The sequence below is a fragment of the Theropithecus gelada genome, chromosome 1, assembly GCF_003255815.1.
Source record: "Theropithecus gelada isolate Dixy chromosome 1, Tgel_1.0, whole genome shotgun sequence".
Lineage (NCBI taxonomy): Eukaryota > Metazoa > Chordata > Mammalia > Primates > Cercopithecidae > Theropithecus > Theropithecus gelada.
In genome coordinates, this window is record NC_037668.1 from 207,079,561 (window position 1) to 207,092,439 (window position 12,879).

General features: G+C 41.1%; 1 protein-coding gene across 1 annotated transcript in view; it reads right to left on the reverse strand.

Annotated features, from left to right (window-relative positions):
* Positions 1-12,879, reverse strand: part of PCNX2 (pecanex 2) — a 311,805-nt gene that overhangs the window by 261,306 nt on the left and 37,620 nt on the right. Inside the window, exons 6-8 of the mRNA XM_025356806.1 lie at positions 7,398-7,545; positions 7,109-7,254; positions 5,477-5,570 (exon numbers count right to left, since the gene is read on the reverse strand). Of these exons, the coding sequence (XP_025212591.1) occupies positions 5,477-5,570; positions 7,109-7,254; positions 7,398-7,545 (388 nt within the window). The remainder of the gene's footprint in view (positions 1-5,476; positions 5,571-7,108; positions 7,255-7,397; positions 7,546-12,879) is intronic.

Here is a 12,879-nt window from a genome sequence, read left to right on the forward strand (position 1 = left end):
TGTCCTTCATCCCAGAACTCCAACTGGGCCATCTTTGTCACTTCCAATGATTCATTTGATTTAATCCCACATTTATTGAGCACCTACCTATAAAGGGCTAAGTGAAGGCTGGTTTTACATGTATGCAATCTAGAAAAAGAGATGGGAACTCTCTACAAGTAAATGAGATACCAGGGAGAATGTGATCAGCATCCTCCTGGCAGCAACTTGAAGAGATGAATTTATTTTCACAGGGAGGACTGAGAAGGAAAAGAAGTATGACAGAGGCAGATTGTAACTTGAGCTTTCAAAGATGAGAGTTTCAAAAGGGAGCGATGAGTGGAGACCTTGGCAAGGTGGTTTGGAGGCGCCTGCAGAGTGGGAACCACCAAGGGCGTCTGGATGCCGCACATGTGCGCAAGAAGAGCTGAGGGCAAGCGCTTTCCCACTGGAGAGGCAGGGCAGGGGCTGACCACAGGTAGTTCACAGGCCACAGTCAACCACGCACAACCTGTGATCTGTAGTGGTGTTTAAAAAAAAAAAAAAAAAAAATTAAAATCGGCTGGGCGCGGTGACTCACGCCTGTAATCCAGCACTTTGGGAGGCCGAGGCAGGCGGATCACGAGGTGAGGAGATTGAGACCATCCTGGCTAACATGGTGAATCCCTGTCTCTACTAAAAATACAAAAACATTAGCCGAGGCCGGGTGGCACGCGCCTGTAATCCCAGCTACTCAGGAGGCGGAGGCAGGAGAATCACTTGAACCCAGGAGGCGGAGGTTGCAGTAAGCCGAGATCCCGCCACTGCACTCCAGACTGGGTGACAGAGGGAGACTCCGTCTCAAAAAAAAAAAAAAAATTAAAATCAACAACATGAAACAAAATACACTTTTAGATACAAATATGCATTTCTAGCTCCTTGTGGAAAAAACTGGAAAATCCTGTCACCTGGGGCTTATGAGCCATCATAAGTAGACTAACATAGCAGCAGCCCTTCAGATGGGATAAATGCCCTCCGATTTACTGCAGCCATCACCACTCCTTTCTACCATTCCACACTGGGCCCCCTTCACCTATTTATCACACCCGCCTGGGCGCTGAGGAACCCTGAGCCTGTGACGCCTCTGTGGGGGATGGGAGCAGGGAGGGAGACTCACCTGTCCACCAGCCACTTACTATCTACATGAAGCAGAGCACTTCTGACAATCAGTCTTAGTTTCCTTATCTGTAAAATAGAGCTAGTATCACCAGCCTCGGTTTGTTGTGCAGATAAAATTAGGTAATTTAACATTGAGCTTAGTGCATAAGTGTTTAACAAATGGTGGCTGTTACTACCAGAGCTATTGCAGGCAAGTGCCTCGTTCAGAGCCACGAACTGCCGTAATAGTGCACATGGGAACAAGGGGTAAGGTACAAGCCACTCAGTCTTCCATGTGGCAAAATCCTGACCTGCTGGCATTTCACTGGCTCTGCTCTGGTTCCATTCTTTACCTCTACCATGAGAGACGGAGATACAGCGATGACATCCCCAGGTGCACATGAGCTTAGACGAGTGCACACACGCACTAGTATGTTAATTCAGAAATTCAAAGATCTAAATTGAGCCAGATGGCTGGTTCTTATTCTGCTTTCTGAGAATTTTTCTTTCAGATAGCCAACTCAAAGATTCCCAAATCATCATTACATCATGGGCTTCTGCAAAAGACAAAGCTTATAACAAATCCAAAGAAATTAGCCCCCCGTGAATGGGTAGCACAGCTTTCCATGTGTCAGAGTCTGGGGAGAAGTTTGAGACAATTGGAATATCCACCCTAAGCCTGTCAGACAGCAGTTTAAATCCAGAAGATCATCTGACTGACATAGGACTGACTCGTTTTTCTTGAGCACGAATTAAACAGATGGTAGCGCCTTAACTGCTTTTCCAGAACTACCTAGGGAACAGCTTCAATGCTGCAATTTTGCTAAGTGAAGTGACTGCAGTTTTGTGCTTATGCATCTGACAGGAAGCACTGTATATCTCCCGTGCCCAAATGGGCCGCTTAATGCCACACCACCACATAACAAAGTCCCCTCTATTATCTATCTTAAAGACTAACTATACATATAATAGCAAACCGTGTGTATTATTTTACTTTATCTTTGAAGCACAAGAAAGAGAAGTTACACGTGGCAATGTGTCCTTCTTTTCTAGAACTCTTCTTGTTTGTTGGTGTTTTTGCTGTATTTTGTTTTGTTTTTTGTAGAGATGGAGTCTTGCCATGTTGCCCAAGCTGGTCTCAGACTCCTGGGCTCAAGTGATCTTCCCACCTCAGCCTTCAAAAGTGCTGAGATTGTCAGGCATGGTGGCTCACGCCTGTAATCCCAACACTTTGGGAGGCCAAGGCTGGCAGATCATGAGGTCAGGAGTTTTGAGACGAGCCTGGTCAACATGGTGAAACCCTGTCTCTACTAAAAATACAAAAATTAGCCAGGCGTGGTGGCGGGCACCTGTAATCCCAGCTACTGGGGAGGATGAGGCAGGAGAATCACTTGAACCTGGAAGGCAGAAGTTGCAGTGAGCCGAGATTGCATCACTGTACTCCAGTCTGGGCGAAAGAGCAAAACTCCATCTCAAAAAAAAAAAAAAAAAAGTTGAGATTACAGGTGTGAACCACCATGCTCAGCCCTTTTCTAGAACTCTTAAGACCAACACCCTGTCAAATAATGCTGGAAAAAGAGCAGATAGTCAAAGACCCAAAACTTGCTATCTGAGACTGGCGGACCAAGGCCTTGCCCATTGGAGCATTCACACACGAGAAAAGCTAGGGGTGACTAGGGACATTCAATAAAGATTTTCTTCAAGGGGAAAGTCGCTTGCAAAAAACTTGAACGTTTTTCTCTTTACAGGAGCTCAGTAATTAATTCAGTTGCCATTTCACCAGAAACAGAGTCCTCAGGGGTCACTTGTTGATTTTGCTGCCTGGCTTTTGTCCACAGAACTCCAAATATCCCTCGGAGAGCCGGCCCCATCCAGTCTCAGGGGGAACCTCGAATCCAGTTCTGTGTGTGTAAGTAAGCCCAGACCAAGTGCTTGCTTGGTCTTAGTGATTGGGCTCAGGGAATATGGCTCAGTCAGAACCAATCAGACACAATGAGACCTTCCATGGGGTCTACGGGAAAGAAGCATACTGTTCTTGCTGGACTTAGATGAGAAAAGACACAAGATCTAGGGTAATGACAGCTGTCTTTTGACTGCTAGGGTGAGGTGTTTGAGAATGGTGTCAAAACAGAGGAACAGGAGAGCGATGGAAATGGCAAAACTAGGCCCCAATGACTCAATCTGAACCTCTTTGTCTAGACAGATGTCTTTATCTAGACACTCCTGAAGACAGATGGACTCAAGACTGTTCAGTTACATCACCGCAAAATTCCCACTTTGAGTAAACCTGTCTGAGATGGGTTTCCCTCCTGTGTAACAGAAAGGGGTCTGACTGTTCTATGGACTTGAAAAGGCACATAGGAAAGGGCCAGGTATTCTGAGACTCTCCACTAAGCCACACGCCTCACAAGAAAGTTCAGCATCAACACTGCTCAGTTGCCTCTCAGTCCAATACCCTCGCAGCAACCCAACATAACCTCACCAAAAGCCATTTCACCAAGGCTGAATGCACTGTGGCAAACCTATGTCCAGGCAGCTCTGGAAACGGAAGGCAGGTTAAATATAAAAGAGCTGTAATCTGGAAAGGAAATGCAGAGGAAATGAAAGAAAGTAGAGGCTGGAGGAAGTTTAATAAAGAGAGAGAAATTTAAGAGGAGAAAGCAAGTTAGCAGGTCGTGCTACAAGAGGCAGAGCCTAAGGAACTGAGGCTTAGTGAAAACACTATAGGTCCTCTCTCTCATTTTTATTTGGATACTGTAAATTTTCAGTTTTTTAAGGCTCTGGATATATGGCCTTATTCTAACTATCATTACTGACAAATGCAGTCCAAGTATTTAACCTAGAGGAAAAATGACATATGTTTATCCTGGGGGGGGGGGAAATTAAAACCAAAAATCTTATAACTTTACTTTGGGATAAAACAAGAATTTGTTCTAAATTCAGCTTAGAAAAACTTCAACTTTTAGCTGGGAATTGCAGAATAATATGGCAGTTTTCAAAGCTGTGTTCTCATGCAATTACATCTTTTGTCTGAGAAAGCTGCCCTCTTAGATGACTAAACTCATCAAACCATCATAGCGTCTAGAATGTCCTGGAGGTTAGAGTAAAGATGTGGACAGCAAACCTCCCTCTCCTCTTGGGTGTCCATTTGCGTGGGGACTCTGCATGCTTGTTGGATGGAGGAGAAGAAATTTGTGCCATCTGGATTGCTGCATGGTACCTGAGGGAAAAGGAGAAAGAGTGGACGGCAAGTGGGGGATGAACAATATTTCTGTTTCCCCACACGAGTGACTTTGGGTACAGGCAGGGTGCTTTAGTGCAAAGCTCAGAAGGGACTGTGTGGCGAGAGAGAGCCGTCACCTACAGTTCCCATCAGACCTACCTGAATGGCAGGCACTAGCATTCCTAAGCAGGTAAGAAACAGTAGTGGCATTAAAGAGAGAATGCCCTCAGAAGCTGGCACACGACAGCATTCCACCTAGAGGCCAGAATGCAAGGACGAAGACAGCCTTTATTCTAAGCACACAGAAGCCTCCCCCTGAATTTCCCATACACCCTTGGGAAGACTTTAAACTTGGAAAGACACACGGGGTCACAGGCTCTGAAATTAAGGTTTAGATGCGAAGCGCAAGACTTTCCAGTTACACCGCGAAAATCTCCCATAAGCCCTCAAATATACGTATAATTCTAAAGAAGGATACATGAACAATTTACTTCCACACTTAGAGCAACCAACTGAGACATGGCCATATGGATTATCCACAAAGAATCTTGAAGCCCAGGATGAAGGATGAATTCTGTCTGCCACTGACAAGATGTACAGCTTGCCCAACACACTATTAATCATCATATGTCCCAGATATGCAAACTAACTTAATATCAACTTCACCTAATTTAATATCAACACAATTAAGAAAGTTATTCAAAGAATTCTGAAGTACAATAGAAAAGATGTGTATCTATCTGTAAAACAGTTTGCCTTCATTACCGTAAATGAGAATAAATGAGAAGTAACCACATTTCTAGTCCGCTCCTTGGGACAAATTTAATAATGTATTTGAGATCTGCATCACCATCTTTCTTGAGGGGAACATTATTACGTTTATACAGGGTTCCTGTCTATTTATATTACCTACATGTTATCTTCGTTTTTGGAAGCAGCAACGATTAAAATGGTTTCATTTATTTTTCATTATTTCAGAATGTCAGATTTTCTTTTTCTTTCACACAAAACTACATGCTTTAACAACTACAGAGGGATTAACACATTTCTTCTAAACCAGAATCCTCACTTTATCTTCATCGCTGTGTCTCCCAGCAATGCAACAGCTCTCAAGCCTGGAAACAAAGCTCCACTCACCGAGCCTGAGACAAACAGTCACAGTTTGATGGTAGAGGCTGTAAAGGACCTTCTTTCTGATTTCCGGATTTTAAATAACAGGATCTAATTTCCCCTGTAAAATCAGAAAATTTCAGCAAAGAATATGACATAATTATTCATATAGAATTGTTTCAACTTATACAATTTTCAAGTTAAAAGGAAACTTATTTTGGTCTGTTGTAATAACTGTTGACAATCTGGATCGATTCTTTGTATTTCTCCACAGAACGTATATCATGAGAAGTTGAAGGATGTCTGAAAGAAATGTGACTAAGAAAATTTTCTTTGACCTGCTTCCCTGCTAATATACTTAGACAAGTTTTGACTTGGTTACTTATGATTTAATTGCTTTTGACAGACTTATTTGTATCATCTCTTAATTCACTTTACATACATTCTCTTCATGTGTCAGCATGATCTGTGCTAGCATATAACTGGATTTTTTTTGTATACGAATACCTCGGTGTCATGTGCAAAAAGCAGCTTATTAAGAGTACAGTTTTGATTGGTGGACCACATGAGACCATCTCTGCCTCCAAATGTGCAGACGAGCCAGTGCCACAGCACACTGACTGATGTGTCAGCCTGTTAATGAGGAAAAGCAAGAGGTGGAATTAATCTGCAGAGTTCAATTAGCTCCACTAAAGCAGTTCAGGATACTGAAGTATGAAAATCCATTCCCTTTCTAATGACGTAAACGGTTTCTGCCCAGAAGAGCTCCTACGAGTGCCTTCTTCAGTTGACACAGGAAGCGTAATTAACCTCGTCTGTTGTGAGCAGTTGGAAGGTGGCCCTCAACTCAAAGGTGTTTTCCACCAAGAGAAACTGTAACAACTGCAGCCCCTGTGGAGGCTTTCATGTAAGTGCTAATGTTGTTCTTTATGATGTAAAAGTCCCTTATATTTCTGCACATGCCAAAGCATTTAAAACTATAAACTACCGAACTCCAGATAAAGTAACCATATAATGTATTCTCCAAACCAGCATCCTTTTGAGAGTAAAATAACAAGCACTACTGGAGTTATATGATACATAAGCCAAGACCCGTCCCAGAAAAACTAGGACCTATATCCCTTATCCTTTGAACTTTGAACTTGCCACTTTATAATTCTCTAAGTATACTATTTTAAATCCTTTTTATAACAAGGCGATGGAAAAATATATCAAGGTCAGGTGTGCAACACAGGTCCAACAAATATTTACTGACTACTGGGCATTGCCCTCTTGAAGTTGATAACTGTGAGGGGGAAATGCCATTAATCAAATTATTATACAAGCTGTAATATTATCAAAGAAGGAAAGAGACGGGGTGTTAAGAGAACAACAAAAACTGACGAACCTGATTAAGTCTGGGGAGTTCAGGAAACGTGTCCCTGAAAAACTTACCTTAGGACCAAGATCTGAAGGATCAATGGCACACACGGGCACAGCATGTGTAAAGACCCTGAGATGGGAGGCAGCACACTCCGTTCAAAGAACAGTGTGTGGGCAACTACGGCGTTAAGTCTTCCAGTTCTCAAGTCTAGTGCTCAGGCTAAGATATCACGATGAGTCTGAGAAAGCTGACAGTTTTCCCTGCTTGTTCATTAGTAAAGAGCTCCAAAGACTCACCATGTTCATCAATGAAGACATGCATAGCATCCACAGATATCTCTTCTTGTACAGACGTTTCAGGCCCACTGATGACTTGCAAGACAGAACTATCTTGTTGGGAAGTTACCCTGTAGATTATCTGTCTTTGTCTATTGCCCTGGAAACTTAACACATATAAAAGTTTCAAAAAAAAAAATGATTAGAAGTTCTTCCTTATCCTTGATAAAGCATTAAAAGCAGAAGCCAGTAAATGAGGCTGTCTCATGGTTTATGACTAAGTGAAACTAAATAAGTAACTTATCCTTACAAGGCCGTAGTCTTGGCAGGCTGAGTGCACGCGGGGCTGGTGCTAGTATGGTCTTGACTTTGTAAGTCTGGTTTTCCTTGCTTAGGACCGTGTCCACTGGGCTTTTCATTTTCGAGGATTTCCTCCTTTTTTTCCTGGGAAGTGTTATCTGAAAAACATTGCTTTACCTGTTAATATAATATAAAATAATTCAATGTGAAAGCTCTGGGAAATAAGTTACCAAAACTGAAACAAGAATCGAAAGAAAATCTAAGCAGCTCCTCTGCATGCAAAAGACTTTTAAATAATTTTTCATTTTCCTAATTATGGAAGTACCTACATATATTTGAAAAACAGAAGTATGTATAAGTCTGAGATGTGTTATTTAGGCGTCTACAAACACCTACTATTTTATATACAGGTTGAGGGACTCCCTTGAAATAACTCGGTGACCACACATGTGCCCACCTGGAAATCACCCATTTAGGTTACACAGGTCTGAAAGGTTCATGTCTCATAAATGAATAACCTCAGATTCTAAAAAATTACAAAAACAAATCTGGCTATTTCAGAGCAAGGTCCCCTTTACCATTTATAAATCTTAATAGTCTTTCTTCTCACTCACTCTCTAAAACTGAATTTTCAAGCTAAAGCTAGAATTGGACCCTTCATAAAGCAAATACTTGTAAGTATAGCTGGGGGTGGCGGTTGTTTTTGTTTGTTTGTTTGTTTGTTTGTTTGAGACAGGGTCTGGCCCTGTTGCCAAGGCTGGAGGCGGGAGTGCAACAGTGGAATCACAGCACACTGCAGCTTCAACCTCTTGGGTGCAAGTGATTCTCCTACCTCTGCTTCCCAAGTAGCTGGGATGACAGGCACATGCTACTACATCTAGCTAATTTTTAAAACTTTATGTAAGTATAGGGGCACGTTATGTTGTTCAGGCTGGTCTTGCCCTCCTGGCCTCAAGTGATCCTCCCACCTCAGCCTCCTGAAGTACTGGGATTACAGGCATGAGCCACCACACCTGGCCAAGTATAGCTGGTATAGCTGATTTTGAACAATATGCTTATTGTACTGTGTAGGACACAGTGAGCTACAACACCTATTCCTTGCCCTGAGAACATTTTAAGGTGAATGAGAATTCCAAGATCAATAGGTACAGAATGTTTTTATTTTTTTTGCATTTTTTGAAGACTCTTTAAACAATGAACCACTAAGGGTCTCAGGTTATACCATTATGCAAAATGGACTGCATATGACCCTGAGGATCAGCCCTTCCTTCTCTGCGGACACATTCCAACTGTCACTTTTAAGATCAAAAGGACCATTGTACTCCCATGACTTACTCTGAGTAAATGATTGGCTCTTAAGCTCAACAGCCTGTGCCTGAGAGAACAGAATTGAGCCTGAACCTACAAGTTCTTTCAAGACACACCATTAGAAAAGTCTATCAAGACCTGCCTAAGCCCTCAGAAAGCAAAATTGTGTTAGTGTCTGTGGGATATAAATCACATCCTTGCGTCTAGAACAATGTTATTCATCCTGAAACTTCAAGTAATTAGAGGAGCAATGCTGGCTTCTCTGTGAGTCCTGAAGATAAACATTTTCAGCACATCTGTGAAACTACCATAAGAATTTCCTTGGTATGAAAATGTTTGCATTTCATTTGACAGCCTGTCAAGATAGAAGTTTTCACAGTTTTCAAGAAACACATTTATAAGAAAGTGCTATCATAACAAATAGCTTTAGCCAGTAATCATGCCTCATAAAAAATCACAGAAAGGCACATTGACACAGCTCTCCTGTTTCACACTAAGAGTCTTTGAATTCGTTTGTTCACATCTCTTCATCATATCTTAGACACCTTTTCTCTTAAATGGGTACATTACGTAAATCAACATATGGGTGATTTTTTTCCTTTTTTCCTTAAAAAAATACATTTATATAAATGTTTCTGTTTATAAAAATACTACGCATTCATTGTATGTAATTTAAAACTACATAAAAGAAAAAACTTTGAATCACTCCTAATCCTGCCATCATATTACCACTGGAGCTAATTTGATATATATCATACCAATCTCTTTTTCCTAGATATATGCACTTTTTTTTTTTTTTTACAAAAATGAAGTCATAATACAGGTATGGTTTTATACTTATCGTATTTATCTTAAACTACTATAAATATTTAATGTTATTGGATATTCATCTACATCATCTAAAAGTAGTAGTTATATATTATACTGATAATGGTATAATTTAAATAGACCCTAACTATAAATTTACATTGTTTCCATTTTCCATAGTATAGACAATTTTTCAATGATCATTTCTATATACATTCATGATTCTTTTCTTAGAAATTCTTAGAAGTTAGGAGACTGAATATACGAATGGACAATGGCCAGAAATTATTCATAACGTAGAACTCTGACCAATAATCTGCAGCAACCAGCTGAGAAAATCAACCCATTATCCAGGGTAAGCAGCCCAGGAAGACAACATCCTATGCACAGGTCAGGCTCGCAGGAAGTCAGACCACCGTTTCTGGCAAACAGTCCAGGAAGCCAAACAATAACCCCCATAATAATTAGCCCGAAATGGCTAGGACTTGATTCACAGCTGACAGCTTCCCTAATGTGTGTCCCTGCTTCCAACTTAGGACCACCCAAAGAAAACCAAATATAGTCCCATAATGAAGCACATAGGATGCCTCACTCCTAGTCTAGCCACCTCCAGCTTCATAATGCCCAGAACCTCCAGTCAGGGCACATCTGAAGCCTTCCCTTTTTTCCACTATAAAGCTTTGTCATTCTAGTTGCCTTTAAGTCTCAGGTGAACCCAAGTGATGACGGCTGACTCCCTCACCATAAGTAAGCTCTGAATAAATAGACTTTGCTTGTTCTCATATGGGCAGTCCTCATTTATTTCCACAAAGTAAAATAAAGTTGTGTCAAACAAAAAAGCAAACAAACATGCTTTAAAGGTTTTTCAAAAGCGTGTGGTTTTCCATAGCCTTGAATTCTAGGATATTGCTGAGACCTGAGAATAATCCTCTGAAGAGAACCTGGGCTAGAAATAAGAGTACACTAGAGAGAACTAGAAAATCCTGTATCTTTTTCTAGTGAGGTCCAAGTTCAAGCACTGTCCTACTGATGAGCAGGAAAACGATTTGAGAACATTTCCTAAGCTGCTAATATCATTAAACACCGTCACGTTGTTTCATAAACAAACTCAAAAACTGGGTTTTCAGATTACAATAACAAATACTTCAGTGAAAGAAGAATAAGAGGATATTACCAATCTCAAAGACACATGACACCACTGAAAAACTATCTAAATTGCCACCTTTGATGTTGATGGCCTTCTAAGAGCTAAAAGATTCATTGTAGTCTGTCCTTTCTTCCTTCAATTAAAATCCTCTGTCCTTTCCTAAAAGAAGCATGTAATTCATTCCAACTCCTCCCTTCCTGCTGTACCTTCAAGTTCTTGGTACCTAAGCCTATCTCTTCCCATAGAATACCTCATATCTCCCTGCACACAACCTCGATGTCCAATTTAACCCTTCTGATTGAATGTGGCTGGCTGAAAAAATGAAGAAGAACAAAAACTCAAGCAGGCAAACCAAATAAACTTTACATATGGCCTGAGGGGAAAACAAAAATGAGAGACTAAAATTGATCAAATAGCAAAACTTTCCACATATTTTCCTAATTGAATCCTCACAATAAATCTGTAACATATTATGATTGCTGCTTTGTAGAAGAAACTCCAACACAGATGGATTTGATCAATTGTCCAAGCTCAACCAGCCGGTATTACTGAACCAAAATCTGGCCTTGTGCTATCTGGTTCCACAGTCAGTGCTCTATCCACTGGACACATTGCTTCTGGGAAGGCCTTCATGTGCTCTGGGTTAGCACTGTCTAATACAGCATCCAATAGCCACATGGCTACTTAAATGAATTAAAATGTAATAAAATTTAAAATGCCACTTCTCACCTGCACAGCTCCCTTTTAAAGTATTAAACAGCTACATGTGGCCACTGGCTACCATATTGGACTGCAGATACAGAATATTTCTATCACTGCAGAAAATTTCATTGGACAGTGCTAGCCTAGAGGTATGAATCTCTATATTGGATAGATGATAAACACCCACATCTTTTATTAGAAACATTTTTGTCTCAAGTTACTCCTGCTTTATATACCGCCCTGTCTGTTAAAAAGTTTAAGTAATCAGAGAAAATTTCTCAGAGCCAAAAGTATGGAGCCAGAGGAGCCCCTGGCTGTCCACAGAGCAGAGGAAAAATCCCAGCGCTAAGAAACGTTACCACCTACAGCACAGAAAATGAGCTACCGTATGCAAACACAACTTTCAGTAAGCATTCCTACCATACAGATGCTATCTCAACACAGATCTATGTAGAAATGATATGCTCAGAAATCACAGCATCAACAGAATTTAAAGCTGAAAGACCTTATAAAAGCTCTAGTCCAGTAACATCATTTTAGCCATGAGGAAACTGAGGCCCAGAGACATTAAGTTACCTGAAAATAAACGTACCTTATCTTCATATAGGAAATATCACTTAATTTTTCTGCAAGGACTCTGGAACAAGACTGCCTGGAATCGCTGGGCGCGGTGGCTCACGCCTGTAATCCCAGCACTTTGGGAGGCCGAGGCGGGCGGATCACGAGGTCAGGAGATCGAGACCATCCTGGCTAATACGGTGAAACCCCATCTCTACTAAAAATACAAAAAATTAGCCGGGCGTGGTGGTGCGTGCCTGCAGTCCCAGCTACACGGAGGCTGAGGCAGGAGAATGGCGTGAACCCAGGAGGTGGAGCTTGCAGTGAGCCGAGATGGTGCCACTGCACTCCAGCCTGGGTGACAAAGTGAGACTCCATCTCAAAAAAAAAAACCAAAAAAACAAAAAAACAAAAAAGAGACTGCCTGGAATCAAATCTCAGTTCTAGCACCTCCTGAACTTACTAGACACTTGGGAAGGCAAGTGAAAATTTCTGAGCCTCATTCGAAGAACAGGAAGGATAATGGTATATCCATAACATAAAGTTATATAAAGAGTAAGTGAGTTAATACGACAGCAATTGTATAATTTATCATCTAAACTGGGGACTCTTTTGAGAGAGAAAGTCAGTGCTCTTAATAATTATGTTGGCAAAACGTGTGTAAATGAGGACCCTTCCAGGCAAACCACAGGGTACAGTCACCTTCGTTAACATATGCAAAGTGCTTAGAACACTGCCTGGCATAAATTAAGAGCTGCAGAAGAGTTTGTTATTATTATGGGTACAACATGGGATAATTAGTGAATTCTGTATTTTATAATAGAACTCAGCAGGAAAAGTAGATTCACTCCATAGAAATTTGTCTTAGAATCAACTTTCCCAGAAGGCATCTATTTCATAAAGGAAGAAACATCTATTGCGAGTACTTGCCACAGTAGTAAAATATAATTGCTTATTTCCCTGGGAGTAA